The sequence below is a fragment of the Haliotis asinina genome, chromosome 16, assembly GCF_037392515.1.
Source record: "Haliotis asinina isolate JCU_RB_2024 chromosome 16, JCU_Hal_asi_v2, whole genome shotgun sequence".
NCBI classification, from domain to species: domain Eukaryota; kingdom Metazoa; phylum Mollusca; class Gastropoda; order Lepetellida; family Haliotidae; genus Haliotis; species Haliotis asinina.
Genome location: NC_090295.1, coordinates 44,951,229 through 44,979,049, shown reverse-complemented (window position 1 = coordinate 44,979,049; position 27,821 = coordinate 44,951,229). Strand labels below are relative to the sequence as shown.

Below are 27,821 nucleotides of genomic sequence, written 5' to 3'. Positions count from 1 at the left end.
AATACAGATCTGAATAAATACTGGATAATGAACACCGGGTCTATGGAGGTTGTGGATATAAATATTTTGCTTGTCATAAAAAGCAATACTGTTTTATGATGGAAATAACCAATGTGTCATTTGGTTGCTGGTGCTTTGTTTGTGTTCCAGTTCGGTTATTGTGTTGGTTGGTTGGTTGTTGCTGACACCGAACTCAGCAATATACCAGTTATATGCGGTCTGTGAATTATCGAGTCTGGATCAGACAATTCAGTAACAAGATGAGCATACATCTACGCAATTGGGAACCGATGACATGTGTCACCCAAGCCAGCGAGTCTGACCAACCGACCCCGTCATGTGATCTAATGTTTTGTTTCCTGCTTCGGCTAAATATTGTCATATTGAAAACACACAGTGAAAGATGTGTTGTGTCCAGAAAGCTTTGTGGCGTCTTCGTACATTCACAACAAGTGTATGTTCTATACAGCCACACTCAGCCACATTTCACATATACTCTTTAAAAAAGGTAGTGATCTTCATTTTCATTATTTACGATTAAAAATATTTAGGAAATTTATCGGAGTCAATCAATGTTGATATCATGATATTATTGAATGTTTTGAGAGTGCACCACCATTTACACTTCCTTACAATCATAGCTATTTGGAATGTCGTCGCTTTTGAAAGATTATTGGTGTATGGCATGAAATTTGCATGTACACGATTTTCATTTTAAAACAAACAACTAGAAACAAACACTAACAAATGTGTGATGCAAGATGAGTGTGACAGTTAATGTTCTAAGTGATTTCTCGACCTTCTTGAAAAAAATCAAGAATGGGACCCCATGCACGTGTATGGGGCTACTGCGTTGTGCACGTGCATATCGTGCGTTGTGTTTAGGGGTAGTAATAGAATTAAGTGTTGGTGCGTTTATAAGATGTCTGCCCTTGAAACGTTTGTTAACGTTTACACTTCCTATCCAAATTGAAAGTTCATTATCCCCTACTATTTTTGAAGAGTATATAACGACGAACTGAAAAACCAGGTAAGGCAATCGGGTGACAGGTGTGTTGAACATATGTGCACGAAAATAAACTAAGAATACAAAAAATCACCATGGTTACCTAACCTGATCAAGTCTTCTAATACGAATAGTATAGGTTTCTGGGGAAATAATCTCACCTGTTGTCTTATCGACTAAATGTCATTGTGGATTTATTCCTGTCTTTGTGACAATGAAACCGTTGCCTGTATATTTGTTGTTACTTAAAACTCCTTCTGTCAATATTCCAGCTGTAAAACGCCGCCCTGTACATAAGCGAGGCCGGATGGGACAAGCCAGTGATTGTAAAATCAGTGTTCCACGCAGTCAAGAAAGAATTATGCGCGGTCTACCAAGTTGCCAAGCAACCATCCGTAGCGCCTAGCCTATTTGTCATGGGGGTGTGTTTTTGTTTATCAAAATCTCACATCAACTAACTTTTAGTTGTTATTGGTCACAAAAGTTTATAGTGCCGAGTGTGAATTTGAACTCACACCTTGAACATAGACTTTGTTTTTAACCTGTTGAGAATTACCTGCCCTTTGCTTGCTTTGCTTCCGGTCGGATTGAGGAAACTGCGAGTAATTTCTGCGTGATTGTGGCGTGGAGTGGTTTCTGTCAGAAAAGTCTAGAACTGTATAGTAGGTTTGAGGTTGGCTGTTGAGATGTATGACGGAACTACTAATGCTTTGGATTTACGCTCACCTGTTTGCCAACATTGGCGGTTCAAGACCTACCCTTCGGCCTCGTCTACACTGAACTTACAACAGCTGTCAACAATCTTCATTCAGTCAGTGCATCTGTTTACTGGGATTTCAGAACTGTGGCGCTTTCAGAGTTTAGATTTAGATTTGCGACTTAAATGTACAGTACTGGCAATCTGTACTGTCATTCACTGTAACTTTGTTTCAGTATAGCATTGAATATGGTAGACTTGTGTTATTGTATTTTGCTGGTTTAAAGGGGACTCATACGTCTTGTATCTCACTAAACCGTAGCATATCGCAATTTTTATCAATGATCAAACCTTTTCCCTTCTTAAGAAAATCATGGAATAGTGTCCGCTGAAACAGACACATGTCAAAGTATCCCAATTGTATGGACTGATGCTCATGCTGTTGATCACTGGATTGTTTGGTCTGACTCAATTATTCACGAACCACCGCCATTTATCTTGAATATTACTGGGTGCGGCGTGAAACTAAACTCACTCACTCACTCATGATCACTATACTAAATGCTGCGTACCGTACATGCTTGCACTGAAATCAGCTTTGTTTGTCAGATCTCATAACCTTACGCCAGACATGAGTGTTTTAGCATTTTGTTTCTTTTCGTTTTATAAAATACGAATAATGAGATGACTATACTTTGACGATCTCAGATAACATGTATCTTTTCGTCAAAATGTAAAGCCAATATTTTATTTGGTGCATCACGCCAAACAAAATGTTAAAATACCGACATAACTCGTTCATGAAAAATATAATTCATTTGTAGTTATCTGAAGCGAAAACTCATTTCGTTTTGAATTGGTAATACATTTCGCGTCTAGTTATGCGAACCAATGCATAATGCATAATGCATGACTGGGCACTAGAACTAACGGCATGCACGAGATACGGTATACCATGTCACATGCTCAATTTACATTTATCTAATTCAGGAAACAAAAAATGCAACGTGTTTTCAGTGAAAATGTTTGGAATATTTCTCAAGCTTCAGCATTGTTAGGTCCTGGAATGGCATTTAGAAGTGATGCACATAAAGACCAGAGTTTGTGGATGTCAGGTTCGGTATTGTAAAGGGCGCTGGGTTAGCCTAGAGGTTTAAACGTTCCCTCCTCAAGCCGGAGACGCCGTGATAATGTTGGAATATCGCTAAATGCGACGTTAAACACTCACTCATTCATTCACTATCTATTGCGAGGAACACAACGTTTCGGCGCATGCCCTTGCTCCTTAAGTTAGACATGAAGTAGACGTCAAAACATGGTCAGTCAATTGAAGTTATGTTCTGTGCTCGTGTTAACGCAGAAACCTGGGTTTTTCACGTAAAAGGAAAAAACATTCACGTATTGAATACCTTGCATGCGTGTTTTGGACGCATAGATTGTGATCAACTTAATTTCATAAAGCATCTTAAAACTGCAATTCATGTTTTAAAAAAAACATTAAATTTGAAATGATTCAGGATTGTAATGAAAATTTCACGCGCAAAGGGTTTGGACTACATATTTATAATTTTCTTTCTACACGTACTAGTACAAAATCTACCGCGACTACTGTGTTGACAATTAACTAGGAAAGCGTTGTGTTCGTTCAGTATAGATGAGCGTCTTTTCATCTTGTATTTGTTTCTTAATGGAATGTAGAGTCACTATAAAATACGTTACACATTCGTTACGCCCTTCTCGCGGTGTGGCAGTCGTAATAGACACGACAAACTAGTCCACTTCGACCTTGTTCGAGATGTTCGACACTGACAAGGGAAACAGGGTGAGTGTTTTCGGGGCACATATTTTTCTGAATCACTTTCCCCCACTCTTTTCACTTCAGATGCAATGAAATGTTCGACCGAGATAGTCCAAACGCAACATCCTTTGTTTGAAGTGACTTTCTGGCAGGATCACTCTGTGTCCACTGAACACACTACTTAACCCTCTTACACACATGGATTCATTACTATAAAACATCAAGATTTGAAAGTGGCCAAAAAGGAACAACTCTATTTCCATTTACTGTTTTATTGCTAAAGGAAATAATATATACTTTAATGATAATTTATTTTATTTTTAACAAATATAGAGTTCACATCAGAGTCAACACGCGTAAATATCTTTAACAATAAACTGAAGGAAAAGGAGACTGTGACGTCATATATGTCACGAGCAAGTTATTAAGATGATAAGTTGAAATGCAGATAGTGTAGAGGAGTTATCTCCCTGGAAGAAGCAGCGACAGATGCTCCTTGAGGTCCAAGTCCTGAAATGCACAATCACAAGTGATCACATGTGAGTTGAATCCCATAGAATGCGCGGCTGTAGCACCTCTACATGTTTTGTAGAAGGGGGACGTTTGGGGGTAGGTGTTGTTTCTATTCTTAAATAGGGATGGCGACTGGGAGCAAGATGTTGTTTTTGCATGAGGATGACAGTAAGAGTGGCTGGGCTGCTGTTTTGTATGTCGTGTGGTTGTGCGAATTGCTTTTTGTGTAGAATGAAAGTCTGACGAGTTGCTAGGTTGTAGACTAAGGCTCAGTCTCTGAATAGATGTAATTTTGATTGTAACAACCAAACCTATTTTAATTGAAAAGGAGCCCAAGGGAGACCCGAGATTCCTGAACCTGAGGAAATCCAGACTTGCTTATTAAAGGCTCCATCACTGCAGAGAAGGCTTGGCAGTAGGGAAAATGATGTGGTTCAGGGACTGTGAGACAGACTGCGAGCTTTGTGTCAGACTAATATAGGGGCCGTGTGTTGTCAGCATTTTAGTGGGTTGGGAGAGTTTCTGTGGACGGATGAACACTGGTGTTACTTGTGGATTGTGAAGACGCTAAACGTTCCCCTAGACGCTCACATATCTCATGCACAGACGCACGCACACACGCGTAACTCACTGTGTTTCTCCCCCTTCCTCTTCCTCTTCCTCTTCCTCTGACAGTGTTTCTGCCGTTTCCGAAATTATTGTTCCAGTTTCCCCGGCCTTGACCTTGGCCTCGACCTCGAACATTATTGAAGTTCCCGCGACCGTTTCCAACGAGTCCGAGGTTGTTCATGGAGAGGGGATCAAAAGCGGACTCGGCCACCAAGAAACACGCTGGAAAACAGATTGGAGCAACTCGGAACAACACTGTCCGTTAAGAAAGCATAAAGAGTTACAATCGCAAGAAACTATACAGACCTTTACATCAAAACTGCCTCTTAAGTGGCATGTTTAGATTTTAATGTACAAATTATTATCATCATCGTCATATTGTTTCTCTTTGACACAATACAGGGTGTTGTTTACATTACCTGCCCCTGTAAAGTCACCATGTACATCGGCTTCATGAAGAAGGGTCACTGAATACGTATTCTGGGTACGTATAAATAATTTTTAATTTCTTGGTTCATTATTGAATTTGAAGATGAATTGTACTTTGTTAGCGAAGTGTGTCTTAATAATTGTGCACATTCAACTCAGTGAGTTGAGTTTTACGTCGCACTCAGCAATCTTATAGCTATATGGCGCCGGTCTGTAAATATTCTAGTCTGACTAGACAATCCAGTGATCAACATTATGAACATTGATGGTAACTGGGATAGGATGACATGTGTCAACCAAGTCAAGGAGTTTGACCACCCGATCCCATTAGTCTCCTCTTACTACAAGCGTGGGTTACTGTTCAAGATTAATTCTAACCCGGGTCTGCACGGGTTGTAGATTTCAAAGAGGGCGACAGTTCACTCATGTCTAACAATATGAACCCGCAAATAGTTGTCATAGTTTGTATGAGGCTTTATTTCACTAACTCAGAAAGATGAAAGATATAGCCATAATCTGACACTCCTGAATTAAACTCAGATGTCGTTAGATTTCTTGCAGTCACAGAGTATTGAGGGTCATGTCTCTGATTGGGTAGGGAATAGCTTAGCAGTAATGGGCGATCTTTTTGTTGCAAGGGGTGATAAATCTCCTTTTATAATGATATAGTCTGGTTCATAATTATTGAGAATTTTTCTTCTTACTTTGAGCTATCCTAACACCCCAACTGATTCACTGATACTTAACACTAAGTAATGGTATAAGGGAGGTAACTCATCTTGGCCTACTGAGTATAGTACAATTAGAGTTACCTCCCCTGAATTTGTAGCAGACATCATTTTCCTCAGCACTGTCAACAATGTCTGCTGAAGATAAAAGAAGGTTGATTTTTGAGTTGTGTAATCAAGGAATTGATGATGTAAATACATTGGCAGAGAGAACAGGAACTCCTCTTTCTACTGTGTATAGGATTAGGAAGAATTCTAAAGAGGGAAAGGATTTTGGGCACCAGAAAGGAGCAGGGAGACCCAGAAAATTGGACTTCTCAGATCGCGTCCGGCTGGGAATTTTAGCGTCTAAAAAGCAAAGGGCAAGCATCTCCAACATCAGGTATGAAATGATAGAAAGGGGATCAACAGTTGTATCAAAATCTACAGTTAGAAGAAATTTGATTGATCTTGGATGGGAGAAAAAGACTGGAATTCCTTCTCCCCTCATGAAACAAGAACATAAAGACAGGCGTGTTGAGTGGTGTTTGGCACATGAAAACTTTGACTGGGAAAATGTGAGTTTTACTGATGAAAGCTCAGTATGGGTATATCCCAATAATGTGAAAATATGGACAAAGTCTGCGTCAGCACCGTTGTATCGACGACCTAAATACAGCCCAAAGTTTCATGTATGGGGAGGGATATCCTTATTAGGAACGACCCTGCTGTGTGTGTTTGAGGGAAATCTGACAAGTCAACGCTACACTAACATATTAGATAATTTTCTCCTTCCAAGTGCACATGTGTTTTATGGAAATGACTGGATTTTGCAGCAAGATAATGATCCTAAACACACCGCAAAACATGCCAAGCAGTGATTTCAGGAGAAAAATGTGACTGCATTACCATTTCCTGCATATAGTCCTGACTTAAATCCCATTGAGAACATTTGGGGGATGTTGAAGGAATGTGTGAATCAAAAGGGGTTGACAAAAATTGAAGACATGAAGAGAGAAGTGGTCCGATACTGGGACAGCATAACTCACGAGACACTAACCTCTCTGATAGGAAGTATGCCTACCCGTCTTAGACTGTGCCGTGAAGCTCAAGGAGACTTGATAAAATATTAAATTGTTACCTACACAACATGAAAAGGTCAGTTCACTTTCACAATACATTCAATTTTATCTGATTTGTTCTCGTTTAATAATATGAAATGCTTTAGCTATTCTCAATAATTTTTAACCATACTGTATAAGCGACGGTTCAACATACGCTGTCAGTTTAAGGTTGGACCGTCCGGATCAGCGCACCTGGCGAATTAGTGAAGGGAAGATAATTTCAAAAAGATCGCCCATTGTCCATGCTTCCCGCATATGCTTATTGTGTTTGAGTTAACATTATGAATTTTGGTCATTGGACAAATTAACAACTAGTTTTCTTTTGTTGTTTACACCACATTTGGTCGAAACAGGACAAAGATTTTAGAAAAGCATCGTAGAAACACACAAAGTATCAGGATGGTAAAATAAAATGATACTTTTCATGATAGTTGACACATTACAATATACACACTTTGCGGGTAACAAAGTCTTTTATTTCGCGATTGTGACGTTTCAATACAAATTATTGTACGGTTGCCAAGCAGGAAATAAGTGAGGTTGTTATGCATAAAGTAAGTACATTATTATATTTTAATAATTTATTTTAAGTCCGTCCTATTAAACATCATGACATTTAAACAAAACGGTATTTTGTTCAAGTCATGATTACGAACAAAATGGCGATCCAAGTTACTTTGACTTTCGACATACATAGAGGACGTTTCCCTTGACACTTGTGTATCTGTAGACGATCCATGGGTTATATGTAAAATTACTGGAAACTGATCCTTGCTGTTACGATAAGCTACAATAAATGATCACATGTATCCCAGCATGCTTTGGGGGCCTTGTGATAGCGGGTTGTACGAATAAACGTGTATCTCCTACGCTTGTCTTTTTATGAAGAAGTCACCGCGTTTCTTACAGGAAACATTACGAAACGCTTGTCTTCCCTACTAAAGTAGCATATTTGCAGGTCAGGTGACGGGAAGACATGAAAAAGCTATGTGACAAGAAAGACACATTTCCTTTTTGTGTTTGAAAACTATGTATAAGTTGTCCCCTTTCAATAATATTTTCTTAATTATCTTCAACATCTCTGAATAACACGGCGTCTTCGATTTGTCTGTTAGGTATTTAACGCCGCTCTCAGAACCAATATAGCTATATGGAAGTGGTACAATTCGAGTCTGATCAACACCATGATCACTGATCTACGTAGTTGTGAGTCTGACAAGGAGGTGGTAGACTAAAAGTGATATTACTTTCTTTCAAGTGAGATACTAATGGTGTGTATACCCTAGTTTATCAGTACAGTAAACGCAAGTACATAAATATATCGCCTACCTTTCAGGACATATAGAACAGTGCCTATCAGGATAATTATGTCTAAGTCAAGTACGATCCATCCTGCCGTACAGATTCCAAACATGCATCAAGTCCAAGTCAACGTGACTGGTCAACTGGACGATAAGGTCAACTTGACATCAGCACAAACTGCTGAATTTCGTGTAGAATGAAGTCACTTTAAGTGCGTATAAGTATGAGTCATGGTTATAAATACATGGCCTTAAAAAAATTGTAAAAATACACTTACCCAGAAGAGCAAAGAAAACCACGATGTTTTTATCCATGATTGCTGTAGAATGATTTTCAGATAAATATTTTTCTCATTTATACAAACTATACACCCATTATTGCTCTGATCAAACGTTGCATTTCCTCCAACTGAGCTACGCCCCGTGAGTTGAGGTTTTTGTTCATGTCACGACGTCAAAACGCTTGACCGCAGTGGTCACTGTGCGATGACGGACACCCCTGGTGTGTCTATCCCTAAACACTGCCCCCCTGCAGGGATATACAGAACCCGAGCGGTTAACGCGTCTTGTGAATCATTCTCAAACATATCCTCGGTAAGGGCCTGTCAGGAAATGCCCACTGCCCCTTATGTGTATTTCTATTTCATTTGCCTGCTCAAGTTTGGTTCGACTGTTGTCTGTTTATGTGTTAACGTTAAGAGCTTGTTTACAGTCGCGCATGACAGGACTTCTGAGGAGTAATATACTACAGCTGAATATTTTAAAATTTTAAGTCATTGTGAATTAGTAAACTTTTTATCTATTTTTCACTGGTTTAGCAAAACTATGATGTTATTTCCTGCTCGTTTTTGTACGAAATCCAAACACGTATTTCATTAAACCTATGTGACGTTTGTCATGACAGTTTTTCAACTAATGTCAGATCACCTGGAAAAGATATTTATATAACTGACACATGTGCCCATGGTATCACAAACTAAACATTATCTTTCACAGTCCGATCTGCTTTGTGTGTCACATCAACAGTCTCCGACAGAGGAGGGATATTTGCGTCCCCTATGTTTGCTTGCATTGTATTCTAGTTGGATCTAAGTCGATGTAACACGTGTTTTTATTGGGTAGATTGGAAATATGGCCGTGTTAGAACAGAGGTCATGAAAGGAAGATACGACAAGTAACCTGTGTGAGAAGAGAATGAATCATTTCATGAAAGCCATGTTTTTATGCCTCACGGCCGTTGTTGGTACGATTGCGATCTACAACATTCCAAAGTTCTGCTGAAATCCAGAGTACTGCTTGTATTAATCTCAATAGTGACTGTTACTCGCCTATGGCCCCGTGGAATCTGAATGTTACGAAAGTTTCCTGATGCATAGGTGGAGTTTAAGTAAGCTTCAAAGTATTAAGTTCATCAGGACACTGAGACTGCAAAACACTCATCCCATTTTTCACATCTTCAGAAAGGCTTGAGCATCTATCATCTCACAAAAAACGTCTTGTCTTTGTCAGTTGAAATGCAATGTTGTTTCATCTCTTTTAAAACAACATATTCGTCAGTCGGGTATTGAACTGGTTGATAGTAAGGTACATGTTTACTGTAATTTGAAAACGAATTACAAACAAGCAGAAAAGGCTGGGTGAAGTGCAGTTAATGTTTGAACACATCCTGAGCAGAGTGTTAGGGTGGATCTGAGCAGAGTGTTAGGGTGGATGCGTATCAAAATTTACATTGTGTAAATATTGTTGTGGAGAAAGTTCCTGTGGGAAATAGTTCCTGTGAGCAAAGTTCCTTGTGGACAAAGTTCCTGTGGAGAAAGTTCCTGTGGGGAATGTTCCTGTAGAGAAAGTTCCTGTGAGCAAAATTCCTTGTGGACAAAGTTCCTGTGGACAAAGTTCCTCTGGGGAAAGTTCCTATGGAGAAAGTTCCTGTGAGCAAAGTTCCTGCTTTTCGTAGTTTTACCATTAGATAAAAATAATTTATCATAACATTCTCAATTTATAGAAATACTAAGTGGATGTCTTCCGAATTAGATGTAAACCATAAATCTGTGTTTGTTTTCATCGTCAGAATGTATTATTTTAAAAAATCTAAATAAATCCGTTCTAATGGAATAGTGTTTTTCGTATCCTCATATCTCAGCGCCATACAATAAAGTAGGTTTAACAAGTCCGAGATGTAGGTTAAGCAAGAACAAGCATTCGGTAAATGACTTCTGCAGCCACGGACGGACGGAATTTCAAATGGTCGTACTTTTTCGGACACTTTAGCCTTATTTGCATATTTAAATATTCCTTAAGTCAAAAGTATCCATGCGTAAACAGGGAAACTGCACATCGCTGTGAACAACCCTTGAACTAAAGCTTGACCTTTTAGAGTGACCATTTCACTTGGTTATGTAGTGAGTGACGACAAGGTCAACAAGCCCCAGGAACACTGTCACAATCGGCAACTGAAGACAATACAATCTGAACAGCAGTATTCCAGCAATTTTAGAGGTCGATACCTCGAATTTCTACCGAATAAATTCAAACGAAATAACCAGTAGGCGACTGCATGGACCTTATCGGATCCGTGCATGGCAAACGTGTGGTTGATGGCACGAGCAACGACCAAACGATGTCATGTTGTCCATCCTAGAGACGCATTCATGTTTGGATAACGATCTGTGCATGTGCATGTGCATGTGCATGTGTGCGTACAGTGTACAGTCATATCTAGGATGTTACAAGGATGTAGGAAGGAGAAGTTGTATATATGTTGCAACTTTTCATGGAATAACCGTGATCTGAATCGATCATCACAGGTGCTGCCGCCGTTGATAGGACAGGACAGACTATATGAATTAAACATGCTAATATGCATATCACCAAACTAGTTTTCATTACATTGTAGTCAGTAAAAGACAATAAGTTCCATAGAATTGTTATAATACCCTTTAATGTCTCAGAAAGCACAACTGGAAGAACCTGATATTACGATATGAAGAACAATGTGACAGCCACCCAACGTCCGATACATTCCGCAATATATCTCATTATCATACCTACACAATATCACATGTCTCTTCAAATGGCAATTCGGCCAGCAGAAATCAATGTATAACTTTTTTTTATGATTGACTTGTGGTGCCGATTCTCACGCTTAGAGTGGGGAGTGAATGAGTTTAGTTTATGCCGCTTTAGTAAGGGACAATCAAGTGACGGTACGTTCTTCGAATTCACAAGGTTAGGAAGTGTGACTGACTTTACTTTTAATCTTTTTCAAGAAATATTCCAGCCATATCACAACGGGGGACACCAGAAAGTCAGGAAGGTAGAAAAATGCCTAACTGTACCTAAATTCCATCGCTTTTAGCGTCTATTCACATTACATGGACTCCATAAACGGACCATGTGGAGATTCGAACCCAAGACTTCGCCGTAAACCACGCTTCAGCACCACGGTGACTTAACAAGCAATAGTCCAGCTGTGTGGCGACAGCCGGTTAACAATCGACTCTGGACCAACAAATCCGGTGATTGTTGTTATGAGGCTGATACAGCCAAATCACAAATCGGTGGCAACCTGGCAGTGGAAATCATATATATTATGTCTGAAGTGTGTATATTACTGTGTTTGAATTCAATGGTTATTTAATGGTAACAGGTTTAACTCTTTGTACATTCTTAGCACGTCGCCTTCATACATGTACATAGAATCAAGGTTGGTAAGTAATTGATGGGATTGCATTGACGTCACCTCACTGTTGGAGATCACGTGCTGTCCAAGGTCTGTCATCCTTTTGGACATTGTTCGATATCTTCCTCTTATTCTTCTGTAATGAAAACGAGCGGATAGGAAAGAATCAGGGTTCGAATATTGTCACCAAAACCTCCATATCCAGCATTCAGTGTTCAAACGGTACTTTGTGTGCATGATCACTGAAGAGCTTCAAGAAAGAACGCACGGACATTTCTTGGAATATAAGTAGTATATCTCTCCACAACCATGTTTGGTGTGCTCCCAATGACGAACATAGCACGTATCAAGGTCAAGGCCATCTAAGCTGTGGCTCTTCTCCCGTTGGCATGGCGCGACTTCCGGGCTTTGCTACGAGTGCGGCTCCGCCATTCCCGGGATCGTTCTTCGTACGTACGTCTTCGGCGTGATCTCACCCGACGTGACCGGTACGTGTCGTTGTCACGTGATGTGCTCAGCGTCACCAGGCCAACCAGCACTGAGGGATACAAACACACATTCTTATTAAAACGAATTGAAATGGCTAATATTTGGAATCAGACATATTATCGGAAGAATCCCTCATCCACTCTGATTATGACCTTTTACCTTTCAGTAATAATTCCATTTGAGCGTGTGACGTGTTTTGAGATTAAAGGGTTGATGTCACTGTGCACACAAAATCCACTTCACCCAATCAGTCGTCTAACTCTTGTATTTCACTAAACATTATCCTGAAAGCTCCTCTGACAACTGCCATTCGACCCTTAAAGGAGCTAGTGTCGTCTTTTGGTGCACTTGAAGTTTTAAGTAGCGTTCGACTTGAGGCTTTGTCTCTCGGAATAATTCGGATAACACTTGCCATTATTTCTGTTATCACATAATCATCAGTGTTATTTAGGCGTTAAATTTATGCGCTAAAGTTCATAAAACGTTGATATTTATGTAAATGAGATCATCTGGTAGAAACTCTGATAACAGAACCATCATCAGCAACAGAACCAGTTGATTATAAAATATTATCCTAAATATTTTGGAACTTCATGTTTTTCTGAAATATTCAGATCGGACGTCATGAACTGGATGAGGCTGTCATAGTTACCGTGTAAATGGAGATTAAACTTTGATTATTACCATAATTAACTCATATTAACAAAGATTATTAACCACATATGCTTACGTGTTACAAACAGTATGCATCAGGAATAACACTTCTATTTTGTGAACATTTCTAAAGTTCGTTTGAACTGGTTTTAAGTAGCCCAGACTGATATTTTAGTGCGTATGTTTCTAAGCCGCATTTAGCAATATTCCAGCAATATGAGCCGGGACATGAGAAATGTGCTTCATTGTACCACGGTGGGGGAATCGAACCCGGGTTTTCGGCGTAACGGGCTAACACATTCATCACTATACGGAGTGAGGGTTACGTTGAAGATGCACCATCACTGTCTTGTAATCGTCATCAGTGCATACGAGCACAGACATTATTTAATTACCGCCTAAACATCACCGGGCCTCACGCTACGTCAGCCGAACAAACACGCTCGGAATGTCAGAGACAGCTTGTCATATACAGACATAGCTAAAATAGCGTTAGATGATGATTTAGCCACACCAAATAGTACATATCATATGCCAACTACTGCAATAATAACAATAGTAATCACCATGTAATGTTGTAATTGTTTCCATTTGTACTAAAACCTATTATAAAAAATGGTGATTGTTTTTACTAAAAACTGATACTTGTAAATAGCATGAAAACATGATATTAGTCTCCAACAGACAAGTATATAAACATATATTCAACAATCACTCATGGTATAAATTCAAGATACATGTAGAAAGGTAAAATGATTATTATACTGAAAAATGGTGAAATTCAACGTGGCACCCAAGGGACTTGTATTGCTGAAAGTGACACGCCCTATGTCCAACACATGTTCATTGAAAGCCATATACAATGTATATAAATAAGTATATACATGGCTAATAGTGAATAAGCGTTGGACCTAAGATGTATTATTTTCAGCAACACAAGCACGTCCCTGTACGTCGAACAACAGCAGCGTCGTGCACACGTCCCAGTTATCAGTGTTCCGACATTACGTACTTACATTACACAAACAGGTCGTAATGCCAAGACGATAGCGACGCCAAAACTGTAATTTTGTAGTCCAGGCGCCTCAATGGCATTATGAAACGAATCACTGGCCTTGCAGTGAGTAGAGCAAATCCACAAACAACCAATCAAAGAAAAACCTAACAACCACTACTTCTCATCCTGTTTCATACGTCTACTCACCAATGAGAACCAGCACCGACACTATGAACACTTGCATTTTGTCCGATCCAAGATTCCAGGTTTAAAGTATATTTATTAAATAATCCCAGATTTCATAAATTGAAAGCCGGTAATATCTTTACATACTGGTCTCTGGTAGAAAGGTATTTTTGTCACCTTAATTCGCAAACACCACGTGACAATGACAATAATTCTGTAAATTATGCACTGAGTCACGAGGATGAGACGCCCCAGACTGGCCACGTCACCATCGTCTGTGCGACATCACAGGGGGCGGATTTACAGATCACCGGAGTTGCTCTCACCGTTGGAAATATTTCGTTAAAACAGAAAACGTCGTGGAGATACTTTAATCCTTAAAATACATCTTTGAGAAAAGTACCGGTCATTAAATTATGTCAGGTCATGTTGTCCGTAAACATACATCCATCTATTCTTTCGGTTTTTCTGCACAATATAACAAGTGATTACGATGGTCTCCATATGCTCAAGTGTATTTCTTCTCCAACCACAATCACCAAGAGAAGGGCGTGCTAGGAAAGAAAAAGCATAATTATACACTTATAAAAAAAGAAACGCATACGTGATTTTGAGAATATTGGACTGACAAAAACAATAGAAACATACTATTTACTACCAAAACGGAATCTTGTAAACAGCTTCAGCACCAAAACGGGGCAGTTTTAACTTTCCACCTCGTTTAAGAAGCGTTTGAAGAAATATTCGCCAAAACGTCAAGAAAACAGTTAGAGCAAAGTGCATGTGCAAGTAAGCGGGAAAGCATGCGGTATCGATCGTCATAAAAAGGGCAAACGTTGTGTTTAAGTTTGTCATTCGTTTTCGCCTGGAAAAGATGAATCCGTCATGCCACGACTGCCAATCGTAACATCGCCTTGAAGCTGGGAGTCACTGTCTGCAGTTGCTTGGCATTTCAACGTTCATCAGAGCACCGTATTATCTCGCCTTTGGGGTCGTTTCCTGCATACCAATTTCGCCCAAAATCGCGTCCGTTCTACAGTTAACACTTTAAGCCCACGACTAGTCTGTCGTACAGACCCTGAAGTATACATATCCGAGAAAGCTCATACAAGTCTAGAAAATGTGGCAAGTCTAGATTTCCATAGCTTCAGGAAATGCTTCTGAAAATGAAGAAAGTCTCAGAGCTCCATTTCATTATATTATTTTTTTCACTATGAACGTTTATTTTCAGTAAAATATGTTCATTTCAGAGACCAGATGTTAGTCTAGCCCACGACCGCTACAACAGGGTTGCTCACTTGTGTCGCTGGCCTGCCACAGCCTTGAGGTGTGCACAACGTATCCCTGGGGTGGGGTGGGGTTCCGATGGGTGGTCAGTTGTCGTCTCTGACTTCTGTCGGTGCAATGGCTTCGGAACCGGAGCGCGGAACTGTTAGAAACTAGAGGCGAGTCCAGTACAGTGATGAGTGACGATTTCTTCTTCACTGGAGAAATGAACATTTTGACTCAAATTGTGTTGGACAGGTCGACAGATTCGGTGGAGACCGTATTATGTTGTAAGATTCGATATCCAGCACACAAAGATCTGATTTAGTGGTGGTTCTGAGAAAATGAACAGCAAATCGGTACATCAACGAAGTCCTTTCACGTCACGTGAAAATGGCCCGACAGAGGGGGTTGTTCACGACAACGCTACTTCTCATAAAACTCGCCTCTAATGTCTGTGTATTGTCATGGCTTTCCCCATCGCGACATCTAACTCGATCAGAACTCGATCGACGTGTACGTCAACGTCAAAACACGCCTCGGAGACTTCCACAATTGGCCATCACATAGCTGGAAGAGTAGGGAAGAATTCCGCTAGAGTGACTTCGTAGACATAGCCAGTCTGTACCGAGACGGTGTCCAGCAGTAACTGCTGGCAGTACATACAAAGTACTGACTTTGACGCCATAAAATGGACTCAAGTAAACAAAAATGCTTTGTCTCTGAACATGTATAATTTGTATACATGCAATTAAATCTCTTTTTATGTGAAATACGTTCCAGTGAGCTTCAAGACCTAGGGAAGTCTAGACTTGATTCATCCAAAGTGCAGGGAGAACAGTACAAAAAAACATAGTGTAGTTCAAGGTCCGTGTGACAGAGAAGGGGCCGTGAGACCCGTGTGGCAGACAAAGGTCCGTGTGACAGACTGGGGCTGTGTGACAGACAACGGGCCTTTTGAGAGACCAAGGGACCGAGTGGCAGATCAAGGGGCCGAGTGACAGACGAAGGGGCCGGGAGACAGACAAGGAGCCATGAGACCCGTGAGACTGACAAGGATCCGTGTGACATACTACGGTCCGTGTGGCGGAGCCGGTCCCGTGATCCAGAAAAGGTTTCGTGGGGCCGAAAAGGGCCGTGTGAGAGACTAAGGGCTGTGACTGAGAATTGTTTTACGCCGCTTTTGGCATTATTCCAGCAACCTCACAACAACGGACACCAAAAATGGCTTCACACATTGTAGCCATGCGGGGAATCGAACCCCTGGTGACCAGCGAATGTTTTCACCATTATGCAGACTAGGCACTGTGAGATGTGAGACAAACTGGGCACTGTGAGATGCGAGAGAGACGTTTTTCGTCATATCAGTAACTTGCTTTTGTTGTACTAAATTCAACTATAACTAAAGCTGGCGCTAAACAACAAAGTTAAAATATCGTAACGTGGAGTATACTATTGTCCCGTCCTTGTCTCTGTTTTCACGACACGAATGCAAACATAACACGCCGTTCTCAAGACGTGATAATAAATGTAAAGACAGCTATGCATGCATCAGATACGATGTATTAATGTTTTTGTCAGGGCTGAAAACGTATTTTACGCGCAGATTTGAGTAATTACTCACTACAGTAGTAGATATGTGCCTTTGAAAAAGGTAAACGGTCCAGTTGTTACCTGTGTGAAATGTACACGAAAGGGGGAAAATATATGTCATGGAGGTCCAGAAACCGAATTCATAAACATTCGAAGAAATTATCTGTGCCAATTTGTTTCGTATTTCCATGACGAATATCATTAATATCACGAGTTTGAACGTTTACCCATATTTACAGTGTCTAGAAGCGCCCGTAAAATACAGTAGCACTTTCAAAATTTAATAGTGAGTGCTGTTAAGGTGGAGGCATGTTCTACTTTCCAACTGAGAAATGTATTCGTGTAATATGCGTCTCTCTCTCTCTCTCTCTCTCTCTCTCTCTCTGCCTGATTACATTGTGGAGATCAGTTCCGTAGCCCCTACTATTGGACAATGTGACGGAATATCTTGATTGGGAATAATATATAACTGATAATTTATTTAAAAAGACATTCGAGAACCAAAAATATAATATTGCAATAATAGAATACGAGACAGGGCCCAGTTCAATGTAGCGCTTGTCCTCCGACGGCACAAGGGCTTGTAACCGGTGTACAAGCGATCTACCAATCACAGCGCGTCTTGCAAAGCGGGGAAGGAAATGATCCAGTCGTGTATATTGTACCACAATATACACGACGTCGTGTATATAGACGATTCGAAACACATGGCAGACTTTCGCCTCAAACTCGTTGTTGCTGTATGTCAGAACGGTGGTATTGGAAAAGATGGGCACTTGCCGTGGAGGCTTAAGAAGGACATGGCGTTTTTCAAGTCCATTACATCAAGTTCGACCTATAGCAACAAACATAATGTGGTTATCATGGGTCGCAAGACATGGGATTCAATTCCCGCCAAGTTTCGGCCATTGAAAGACAGGATTAACATTGTGTTGAGCAGGACGATGGAGCAAGCTCCAGAAAGCGTCGTACTGTCGAGGAGTCTGGAGGAAGCACTGGAGTACACAGAGAAAGAAGTGAAAGACAAGATCGATTCCGTGTTTGTGATTGGCGGCAGTTCTGTGTACAAGGAAGCCATTGAGGGCCCTTGGAGCACGCGCGTGTACCTCACGAGAGTATTGGCGGAGTTTGAGTGTGATACTTTCATGCCTTCTCTGGAGGAGTTGAATTTCAAGAAGACCGAGGGTGTTGAAAACATTCCCGAAGGCGTACACACAGATAACGGGACAGACTTCGTGTTCGAAGTCTACGACAAGATTGTGTAGACAATTATGCGCTGTAGCAGCGGTCGTAAAATGACATTTGTGACACCGAAAATGTCTTCCTTGGATGGGACCATACTTATCATATCATAATGTAAATATTTCGCTTGTGCCTTTTACTCGGGGAGTTTTACTCATCACTGTCATTTTCACTTCTTACTGTTAGTAAATATAATTTTAAGTGACGATCGGGAGTAGTCCCGGATAGTCCCGATTAGTTAAGTCGGTTTATTATAGTAGCAAGTCCACACTAAGTGAGTTGCCAAGGGACGTAACTCTGTAGTACTCATGAAAACCTGGTCCAATTTTGGGGGTCCTTGTTTTACGCGTTCTGGCTTTTTCCACGATGTATTTGGGTGAAAAACAACGACTGGTCCCTTCAGAAGATATTCCCGAGTTGGCGCCATTGGCGAAAAAGGTTGGTCTGCTCTGTTCTTTCATAGTTTTCCAACCCTTTAAAATATTGCTGAACATTGAAATTTGTTTTATCAATCGATGGCACACTTTAGATTATTTCTATCATAAGCACACATCAATCCTCTCCATTATAAAACAAATTTTAACTTAATGTAACCAGGGATGCACATTTCAGATAGATTTGTGTGAGGGAGGGGTGTATTGCCAGGGGCAGACAACTCCATGTGTGAATCCAGCTAACAATGATCGTGTCATTAACTCATTCATTGAGTAATTTTATTTAACATGCTTAATATGTTTTAAAGTGTTCAAATGTGTGTACTTTGATTATTAAACAGGTGGGAAAGCATTATTTATGTTTCAAATACCTTGTGCAATATGTATGTTATTTTCAGATTTACATGTATTTTCTGTCTGTATCCAGAAGTGACAGCCATAGAACACAAAATTGTGGCTAATAATAGTAATATTTGAAAACTGACAATATTTTACTGATCTTTTAATTTAAGCAGAATTCAGCATTATTCATTTGTGGATGTCATAGCACTTACATAAACACATGATGTAGATTTGGGTAGAGAGTAAGTATTTTTTGCACATTACAGCATCACAACATATGCGCAACATACACTGATACAATTCAGGATCAGATTTGCTTCAGGTTTGAAACATGGTATCTTCAGCACTGTCTTTAAAAGCACTGTCTAAATTGAATCTTCAACACTGGTGATACAGGTTTAAGATTAGAATATATGAAAACATGTTACAATCTTAAGTGCATCTTAATTGATGCAAAACAAAGGTAGCACTTCATAATCTTGACTCTCTAACTTGAATCTGTTTCAATAATTTAGTGTTAAGATACTGATTGTGCCAACATTGACATTGTACATCAGTCATGATGTTTAATGAACCGTTTCTTTCTTCTTCTGCAGACCTGAAACATATGTTGATTCGAAGTTCTAGGATGTTCAAAGAAGACGTATAATTCCAGATGAAACATTTTTCCTCTGTAAAGCACTGTGCTGATAGAAAAGACTATTAATATATTTGTGGTTCAACAACATTTACTTAAAATAGTTTGGTACTTGAAATAAATAGGTGTGACGTTTTTTTCACAAAAATGGAAATGTGGACATTTCGCAGAGTTGACAGTAGTTGACTTGATCACCTTGTTGATCAAGAACGGATGGACAGAATTTAATCAGGTAAAGTTTGTTGCAATGCTGATGTATCAACAAACCTTGGAAAAATAGTTTTAAAAATCTGAACCGTTGATCTAAAAATGGTGTGGACTTGCTAATTATAGGTGTTATTTTCAGGTAATGTGCGAGGGCATATTTAAGTGCGGTGCGTTGTTTAAGGACGAACCCCAGCCTTATAATTTGCTAAATAAATAATCATAAAATCATATTGCATTTGTGTTCATTATGATGCGTTTATTTTGCCATTTTACACCATATTTTCAGCTGTGTTGCTTTATTGCCTTAAATATAGAAATTGTGCAAACCTCTCAATTAAGAAGTAAAACACATATCGTAATTTCAGTGATTAAGTGGCAGGTTTAATCTGCATAGCATTATACAGTCTGTTTTTTCGTGTTGCAGGCCTTTGTATATTGTTCTAAACTTGGTCCTGTTGCTCTAACTCTCCATATGTGTCTTAAACAATGCCTAAACATTGTAAACATGGGGAAGTTTCCACACTCATATTGAAGGTATATATTCTGGGACCTATGCAGTACCCCACATGAGGTAATGCAGAGGGGGCAATTTTTTTAAGCCACTTTCAACAGGGCACAGGGTTTTAGTTTGTTGAAGTTTCAGTGTTTTGATGTTATCTGAACAAATCAATATATTTACTGTTCACAGCACAATAATTTTGTACAGGGAGGTGCTCTGTTTGATGAGAAAACTTACACACATCAAAACCACTTCTGTCCCTGTACAAGTTAAGTATAGACATGAGATGGTCAGACTGGGTGAATGCAGAGATGCCAACCATACCGATTTTGGAGGAGTCATTCTCATTTTCAGTTACACAATCCACACTCAGATTTGTCTATAGAAAACTTTTTTTAAGAACACTATATGTTTATGAATTTAGAATGTTTGAAAGAATTTTATTCAATAACACATTGAAAAGTGTTTATTTGAGTTAAGTATTGTCTGGTTAAGTATGTCCAGAAATGAAATATTTCAGGCTAAATCTATCGATTTTCATAAGGGAGACCTGTTCAGACCCCCACCATCAAAAGGAACTGAGCCCCCTGTCACGCTCACCCCCAACTTGGGTCAGGTCAGGCATCACTGCTGTTTTTCAATTCAGGGTTGGCATCCCTGTGAATGTCATTGTACACTGATTGTATGGGGCAGTGCTCGTCATCCCCATTCCCAGTTTGACTCCATGAGACCTACATTACTGATAGTGATACTCCATATACAGGTGGAAGGTTATTGCCTAATAGTTCAAGGATGGATTTCCTAAGGTTACTCACTGTTAATTGATCATCAACATAACACCTGGTGTGTAGTTATGGCTTACTGGCACATCGTATCCCGACTGTATAGATTGACGCTCATGTTGATCATAGGAATGCCTGGTCCACACTTGAATATTTACTAACTGCCCACATATTGCTGGAATATGGTTAAATGTAATCTTAATTAACACACATACCTTTCGGTCTCTACCTCTACTCCAAACTGTGTAGTAGTGTAGCTGGGGTTGTGTATCAGAGTATCTTGAGCACATAACAAACCATATTTTGAAGTGAAAATATTGCACTTTATTGTGCCAACAAGAGTATGTATATATATATCATCAGGCCAAAACAAGATAGGCCATGTCATACAGAGCAATGTACAATAACTGACAAACAAACAGTACACATTGCAGGTTAACTGGTGAAGGAACATTTCTGAACACATGGCTGCAAGTCCATGTAAACATGCAATTAACTTTCAATCCAGAAAAAATCAACAATCTAGCATTCACCTCCCTTCCCAATGATTGTAACTTGCTATCTAATTCTAAGGGTAGTCTCCTTTTGCAATGGGTCGTTTCTATGGAGTGTGTCAGAGATGGCTTCAGGGGAGTTGTCTCCCTTGTTCAAATGGGTGCTCTCCCTTGAATTGTGGCTAAAATGTTACTTACAAGCATATCATGCATCTTTCAACTACAGAACACAAAAGTTATTTTTACAAATGTTCCCAAACCATTTTAAAATGCAAGTGTAATTAAAAAAAGAGCAGGAACAAGTGTACAGTGTTTATGAGGAAAAACAAGAGCATTATGCTGTGTCAGGACACCAAACACTACAACCTGTCACCCGGGGATAGCCATGTACAAAGTGGATACGTCAACTAACAATGGAGACGCACCTCTACTGGATCAAACTATTCTGCAGCCGTTTCTGACAATTATCAACCAATGAAGGAAAATCTGTCCCAGTAAAAGCCCCCAATCTGAAGCAATAGCTTCCTAAACGATGGCATCATACCATGGTCAGTAGGTGTGTCATTACATCAAGGAAGAAAAGCGTGAGAAAGAGCTATGCTACTCTTCTGTATTTTGTTTTCTTGATTGACAAGATTTATCAAAAAATGACAGTTCATCTGAAACGTTAAAATGATTGGTCCTAACAATTTGTAAGACTGTTAGTATTTCAATGAGAACATCATCGACTGCTTTTTTGTCTAAGTGATCATATGCTTGCAAATGAATCATGGATATTTGGAGCACTAACATACAATCAAATGTAAGCCTTACAGTTTCTGTCTGTTGATAGTCCACCTGAACCAGAGACCATTTATCATATGTTCTCAGATCTGAACAATGTCATTGTCAATGTGTACGTCCAATCTCTCGAGTGAACCTGTGTTGGTTACATTGCGTGTTACCATGGTTACAGCAGACAAGGAAATAAAAGGGTATGCTATTGATGAAACAGCTTCTTCTTCAGCAAAAAATGCCTTAAAAGTCTCAAGTCTCTACAAGTTAAACCCTGTTCTATTAAGACGTGTTTGAATAAATGGTGAGTTAAAAGATTGTGATTGAGAGACATGCTCAAAACAGCTGTACATTATATTTGAGGTATTTGTCTCAAGATGATAAAGTATTTCACAAGACATATCTTGCCAAGAAGTGATATCACAGTGCTTTGGAGGCTTGACACCGAGAAGTAGGATTGTAAACAAAGTGTATAGAGTGAGAGAGTGAGGATGGGTTTATGTCACTTAGAGCAATACTCCATCATTATCATGACAGGGGACACAAGAAATGGGCTTCACACACTGTACCCATGTGGGGAATCAAACCAGGGTCTTCAGCAAGACAAGCAAACACTGTAACCAGTGGGCTACCCCACCACCCCTAATCAACATTGAAAGGTGTGTGTATTTATGGATCAAATCAAGGGGAAATTTACATGTCATGTCAGTGAAGTGTCAGCTTCATTTATTGTGAATTTTTGTATAAATACAATGCAGGTTATGAAAGAAATTTCTGATTCACGCATGTATTTCAAAATTATGTTGTGATTCAAAATTCATTCTGAAAGTAGCATTACGAAATGCCTGCTCAGCTAAGGTCACGATATTTGTGTGAAACTGAGAGGTGACTAATGTTTTAATTGCTGATTGAGATATAGAACAGAACTACTGTTGTCAGATGAACAAGTGGCTGTAGCAATATCCTACCATATTCACCAGGTACTCAGACAAATTCACAAATGGCGTGTTTGTTAACCCAAAATAACAAGATAATGTTGTGGAAGTCAAGTGACAGTGAAAATACTCGGTTCAAACCGTAAAACTAACTCCCATGCAACTGTACATAATCATATACTTTCTGTGATTGTGTTTTGTGTAAACTGTCTCAAACATGTACATGAAAATATGGCCTTGCAAGTGAATTTTTGGTCTTGACTGTTTGCTTGTAAACATTATGTACACCTTAGTTAAAAGTGAGTTTAGCTTTAAGCCTCTTTTAGCAATATAGCAGCAGGGCATACCATGTGTGGAACTAAACCTGGATCTTCAGCATGACAAACGGAATGCTTTGACCACTAGGCCTGATTTTCTTAAATGTTGGCAAGGGCAGTACCTGGATGTGGATGCCTAGTACTGGTAGTATGGCCATTCACACTTGCTACAACTTTTGTCCCTTTAAGATGAATATATTTCTTGATGTTCAAAGGAAAAAAGCACAGAAAAAAGGGCATAAGGTTGCAGAAATCAGCAAATTTTAGGAAGAAAGTGGATTTGATACAGATTCATTTAATATAAGTAGAAAATATAGATAATGATATGCAGAGAGCAAGAAAGGAGGCATTTGAATGCAGAAGAAAGGAAAAAAAGACCAAAAGTAAATGAAGATATGTTTGAACAAAATGCAGGAAGGAAATGGACTTGAAACAGACTTGCTGAATATGACACATCAGTAGCAGTGATACACAGCTGTGACAGTGAGCAAGGATAGAGAGGGGACGTTACACAGAGGACATGGAGAAAATGAGGTATGAAGGACAAGACGAAGGAGTAGGGAGGAGACATGGAGGATTGGGCTGAGAGGAGAAAATGAGGTTTGTAGGACAAGACAGACAGAGGAGAATGGACATTACAAGGAGGATCAGGCTGAGAGGACATGGAGAAAATGAGGTATGAAGGACAAGACGAGGGAGAAGGGATGTGACATGGAGGACTGGGCTGAGAGGAGATGAAGAAAATAAGGTATGTACAACATGACAGACAGAAGAGTGGACATTACTTGTAAGATTGGGCTTAGACAGTGAGAGGTGATGGAGAAAATGAGGTATGTAGGACAAGATAGACAGAGAAGAGGGGACATTACTTGTAGGATAAGGCTGCGAGGAGATGGAACTGAATTGTCATTTCACAGATTTGATTAAACTTGTACTCATGAAGCACTAACACTGGAATATAGAGGAAATTGTCAAATGCTAAATAGAAACTCAACTAAATTTCCAGTTTGTCTCAACTGACAAGAAATTTATCCAAAAAAGCCAACTTCACATTGCAAATCATCGTGGTGTATTATGAACAGTTATACAATCTACCAGTGCAAAAATACAAACACGTAATCTTTCATATAAAGTTGACAATTCAGTGATAAAAGTGTAAGAAACATAACAAAGACTGCACCTGTTTTAAATATATAATTGTACAGATTGAGCAAATAGGTGTGAATATTTACATTCTCATTTTCACAATATGTACAATCAGAAATGACTCAGTGACCGGGCAATAACTAACTGATTACATGTTTTTTGTAAATAAAACCGTATCTTTTACACAATATTTGTTTGTTGGGGATAATTTAATTTTAGGACCTTCAAATAATCATGAGTAGTCTTCTCATGACATTGTTGCCAGATGGAAGCTTCAATATTTTCAAAACAATACAGATGTACAACATGATACAAAATACCCCTAATATTTCACAGGAGTGAGTGAGTTTTGTTTGATGCTACTTTTAACAACATTCCAGCAATATCAAGGTAGGTGACACCCAAAATGGACTTCACACATTGTGCCAATGTGGGGAATCAAACCCAGGGTCTCCAGCATGTTGAGCGAAGGCCGTACCCCAACACCCATATTTCACAGGAGAGACACTATTGAACATAACTTTTGAGAATGAATCAACATCATGACCTTTCCATAAGTTGTTGTCCTTTGTATATACTGTACATATATTTATAATATTCAGCTACTGTTTCCCTTAAAACAAATTATCAGTACATTATTGCCTGTCAGTATACGTCCATTCTGTTGTGGCACAACCATGTATTCTGGACATTAGTGACACGTGAAGCTAATGTAAGGGAGATAATCAACAGAAATATGTAAAACTGCTTCTTGCATTAGTGTCCAAAACTAAAGCCTGCTAGGCAGCAGGTCTCGATGTCTTGAATCAGATCCTGTCGAACAAGGACAACAGAGACTGCAAATAAGCATTCACATATCATATTCATACACTGGAATGTCTGCAAATATTAGCAGCTCTGGGGGCCCTTGGAACTCGTGGTAAAAAATCAGCAATAGCCACAATAAATAACTAAAAGATTTTCATCCAGTTTGTCAAAAATGGTAGTCAGTAGACATGATTTTATTTTCTACATTTTTCAACAAACTCTTGGAGGCATCTGTGCATACCACATTTCATGAGTGAGTCAGAATTAGCATGGTAGTGTCAACATTTGCAGACAGACAACCCACAAAGTGAACTTCTTCATCTGTAAGTGCTTGAGACAAACAGAAGCAAGAGAGTTATTGGTTGAGGGATGAATGTCTAATAATAAGCTTATTATCATCAATTCACAATTTAAGAGAGTCCTGTTATCACACACAGTGTCTTGTTGTCACATGCAGTGCTGATCAGACTTCAGCTGGAGCAAGAAGCTGACATTGTTTCAGACAATAACAATTAAGGACTTGGACGTAATAAGCTTTCACTGTATATTTTTTGCTCTTAAACATTAAAAAAAAATAACAGACAAAATTCAATATACATAAACTCATTCATTTCTTCCATGAACAAAAGTTAATACTTCTGAAAAACAAACAACTCCCAACCTGGAAAATATTCTTGGTTGTTTTTTTTCCCAAAGTGTATAAAATTGTGGAATCTGACAATGGAAAACATGTTTTGTAATACTTAAAAAGTGTTGTTCTAACCGTGAAAATAAGCACCCATTCCTTAGTTTACCAAACAGGGCCAGTATGGGGGTCATCACAGTATCGGCTTGGACACATTGTCATTTACAACATGGGTGGGATTTCTTGGTTTCATAAAGAAAATTTAACTTCAAAGAATTAAGTATATCTGGACTAAAAGGGAAAAAAAACGAAGAAACCGTCATTAAAGGCACAGTGCAAAGAAGGAAAATTTGAACAGGAAAAATCTTTTTTTTTTCAATTTTCTACTGAAGTGCACAGTGACCTAAGTTTTCACTTATGACTAGGAGATATCTGAGATCACTTTCTCCACGAGGCTGTCTGACCTCCATTTTCTGGAGGTCATGCACAAGATGCATTCCATTACGAGGTAATAAATGTTAGATATCTTCAGGAACAAAATCAATAACAGTGTGTGTGCCTTTCATAAAAGGGATATGAAAAAAGCAATATTTAATCAACACAAAAATGAGTGGTTCAGGTGGATTGTTTAAATGAGAACTTAATGTGTAAAGATGTGTTGGCTAGAGCATCACACTCGATTCTTGGGGACAGTTATTTCCACATTCTCTGGTGCTGCATCGGCTTCGTCCTCTTCCTTTCCAGCAGCCATCTACAAACACACAGCATCAGAGTGACTTAAAGTACTCACAGAAATAGAAAAAAGAGTCATCAGAAGATGACATATCCCCCCGCGCCCCTATATCTGAAAGGACAAATCATCTGACAGTTACTTGATGTTTTCTTAGATTAAGTTTGAATCGTTTCCATGGAAGTCATGAAAAATATAAATGCCATATATCTGTAAACAGCAAAAGGCACCATTTCAAGATCTGTCTCATATATCTGCCAAGATCTGTGGAAAGATATAAAATGGTTTTCGAGTTGTGCTCTGGAAACGAAGCCTATCTCTCCATTTTGAGACTAAGTCAGAATTGTTTCAATGGAAACTGGGAAAAATAAAAATGCCAAAACATTGTAAATAGCAAAAGGCACCACTTTGGGGTCTGCTTCAAATATCTGCCAAGTTTTGTTGTAAGATATTAAATAGTTTTCGAGTTGTGCTCTGGAAACAAAGCCCATCCCTCTATTTTGATACGAAGTCAGAATCATTTCCATGGAAACTGGGAAAATGATAAATGACAAGAGTCATCAGAAGATGATGTATCCCCACTGGCCCCCACAGGTTTGAAAGGACAAATCATCTGACAGTTACTTATTGTTTATTTAGACTAAGTTTGAATTGTTTCCATGGAATCATGAAAACTATAAATGTCATATATCTCTAATCAACAAAAGTCACCATAGCAAGATTTGTCTCATATATCTGATCTGTTGAAAGATATGAAATGGTTTTCGAGTTGTGCTCCAGAAACGAAGCCTATCCCTCCATT

General features: G+C 39.2%; 3 protein-coding genes across 4 annotated transcripts in view; 1 reads left to right on the top strand and 2 right to left on the bottom strand.

The window, feature by feature from the left end:
* Positions 1 to 3,963: 3,963 nt before the first annotated feature.
* LOC137268070 (uncharacterized) lies at positions 3,964 to 8,499 on the bottom strand. The gene is made up of 3 exons (XM_067802573.1): positions 8,463 to 8,499; positions 4,646 to 4,845; positions 3,964 to 4,011 (listed from the first exon to the last, which is right to left on the bottom strand). Exons 1-3 carry the CDS (start codon positions 8,497 to 8,499, stop codon positions 3,964 to 3,966), a joined length of 285 nt encoding a protein of 94 aa, XP_067658674.1.
* A 9,230-nt stretch (positions 8,500 to 17,729) lies between these two features.
* On the top strand, positions 17,730 to 20,138 carry LOC137268139 (dihydrofolate reductase-like). The gene is made up of 2 exons (XM_067802665.1): positions 17,730 to 18,728; positions 19,663 to 20,138. The coding sequence occupies exon 1, from the start codon at positions 17,756 to 17,758 to the stop codon at positions 18,311 to 18,313; it is 558 nt and encodes a 185-aa protein (XP_067658766.1). The 5' UTR covers positions 17,730 to 17,755; the 3' UTR covers positions 18,314 to 18,728; positions 19,663 to 20,138.
* A 1,354-nt stretch (positions 20,139 to 21,492) lies between these two features.
* The window catches only part of LOC137268375 (anoctamin-7-like), a 116,734-nt gene continuing 110,405 nt past the window's right edge, over positions 21,493 to 27,821 (bottom strand). For both annotated transcript variants that reach the window (XM_067802935.1, XM_067802936.1), the window contains one exon: positions 21,493 to 27,040. In XM_067802935.1, the coding sequence (XP_067659036.1) occupies positions 26,960 to 27,040 (81 nt within the window). In that variant the 3' untranslated portion in view covers positions 21,493 to 26,959. The remainder of the gene's footprint in view (positions 27,041 to 27,821) is intronic.

Coding starts and splice junctions, on each gene's coding strand:
- LOC137268070 (XM_067802573.1), bottom strand. CDS start 8,499: ATGGATAAAAACATCGTGGTTTTCTTTGCTCTTCTGG. Junction 4,846..8,462: donor GGTTTTCTTTGCTCTTCTGG/GTAAGTGTATTT, acceptor TCTGTTTTCCAG/CGTGTTTCTTGGTGGCCGAG. Junction 4,012..4,645: donor GAGGAAGGGGGAGAAACACA/GTGAGTTACGCG, acceptor TGTGCATTTCAG/GACTTGGACCTCAAGGAGCA.
- LOC137268139 (XM_067802665.1), top strand. CDS start 17,756: ATGGCAGACTTTCGCCTCAAACTCGTTGTTGCTGTATGTCAGAACGGT.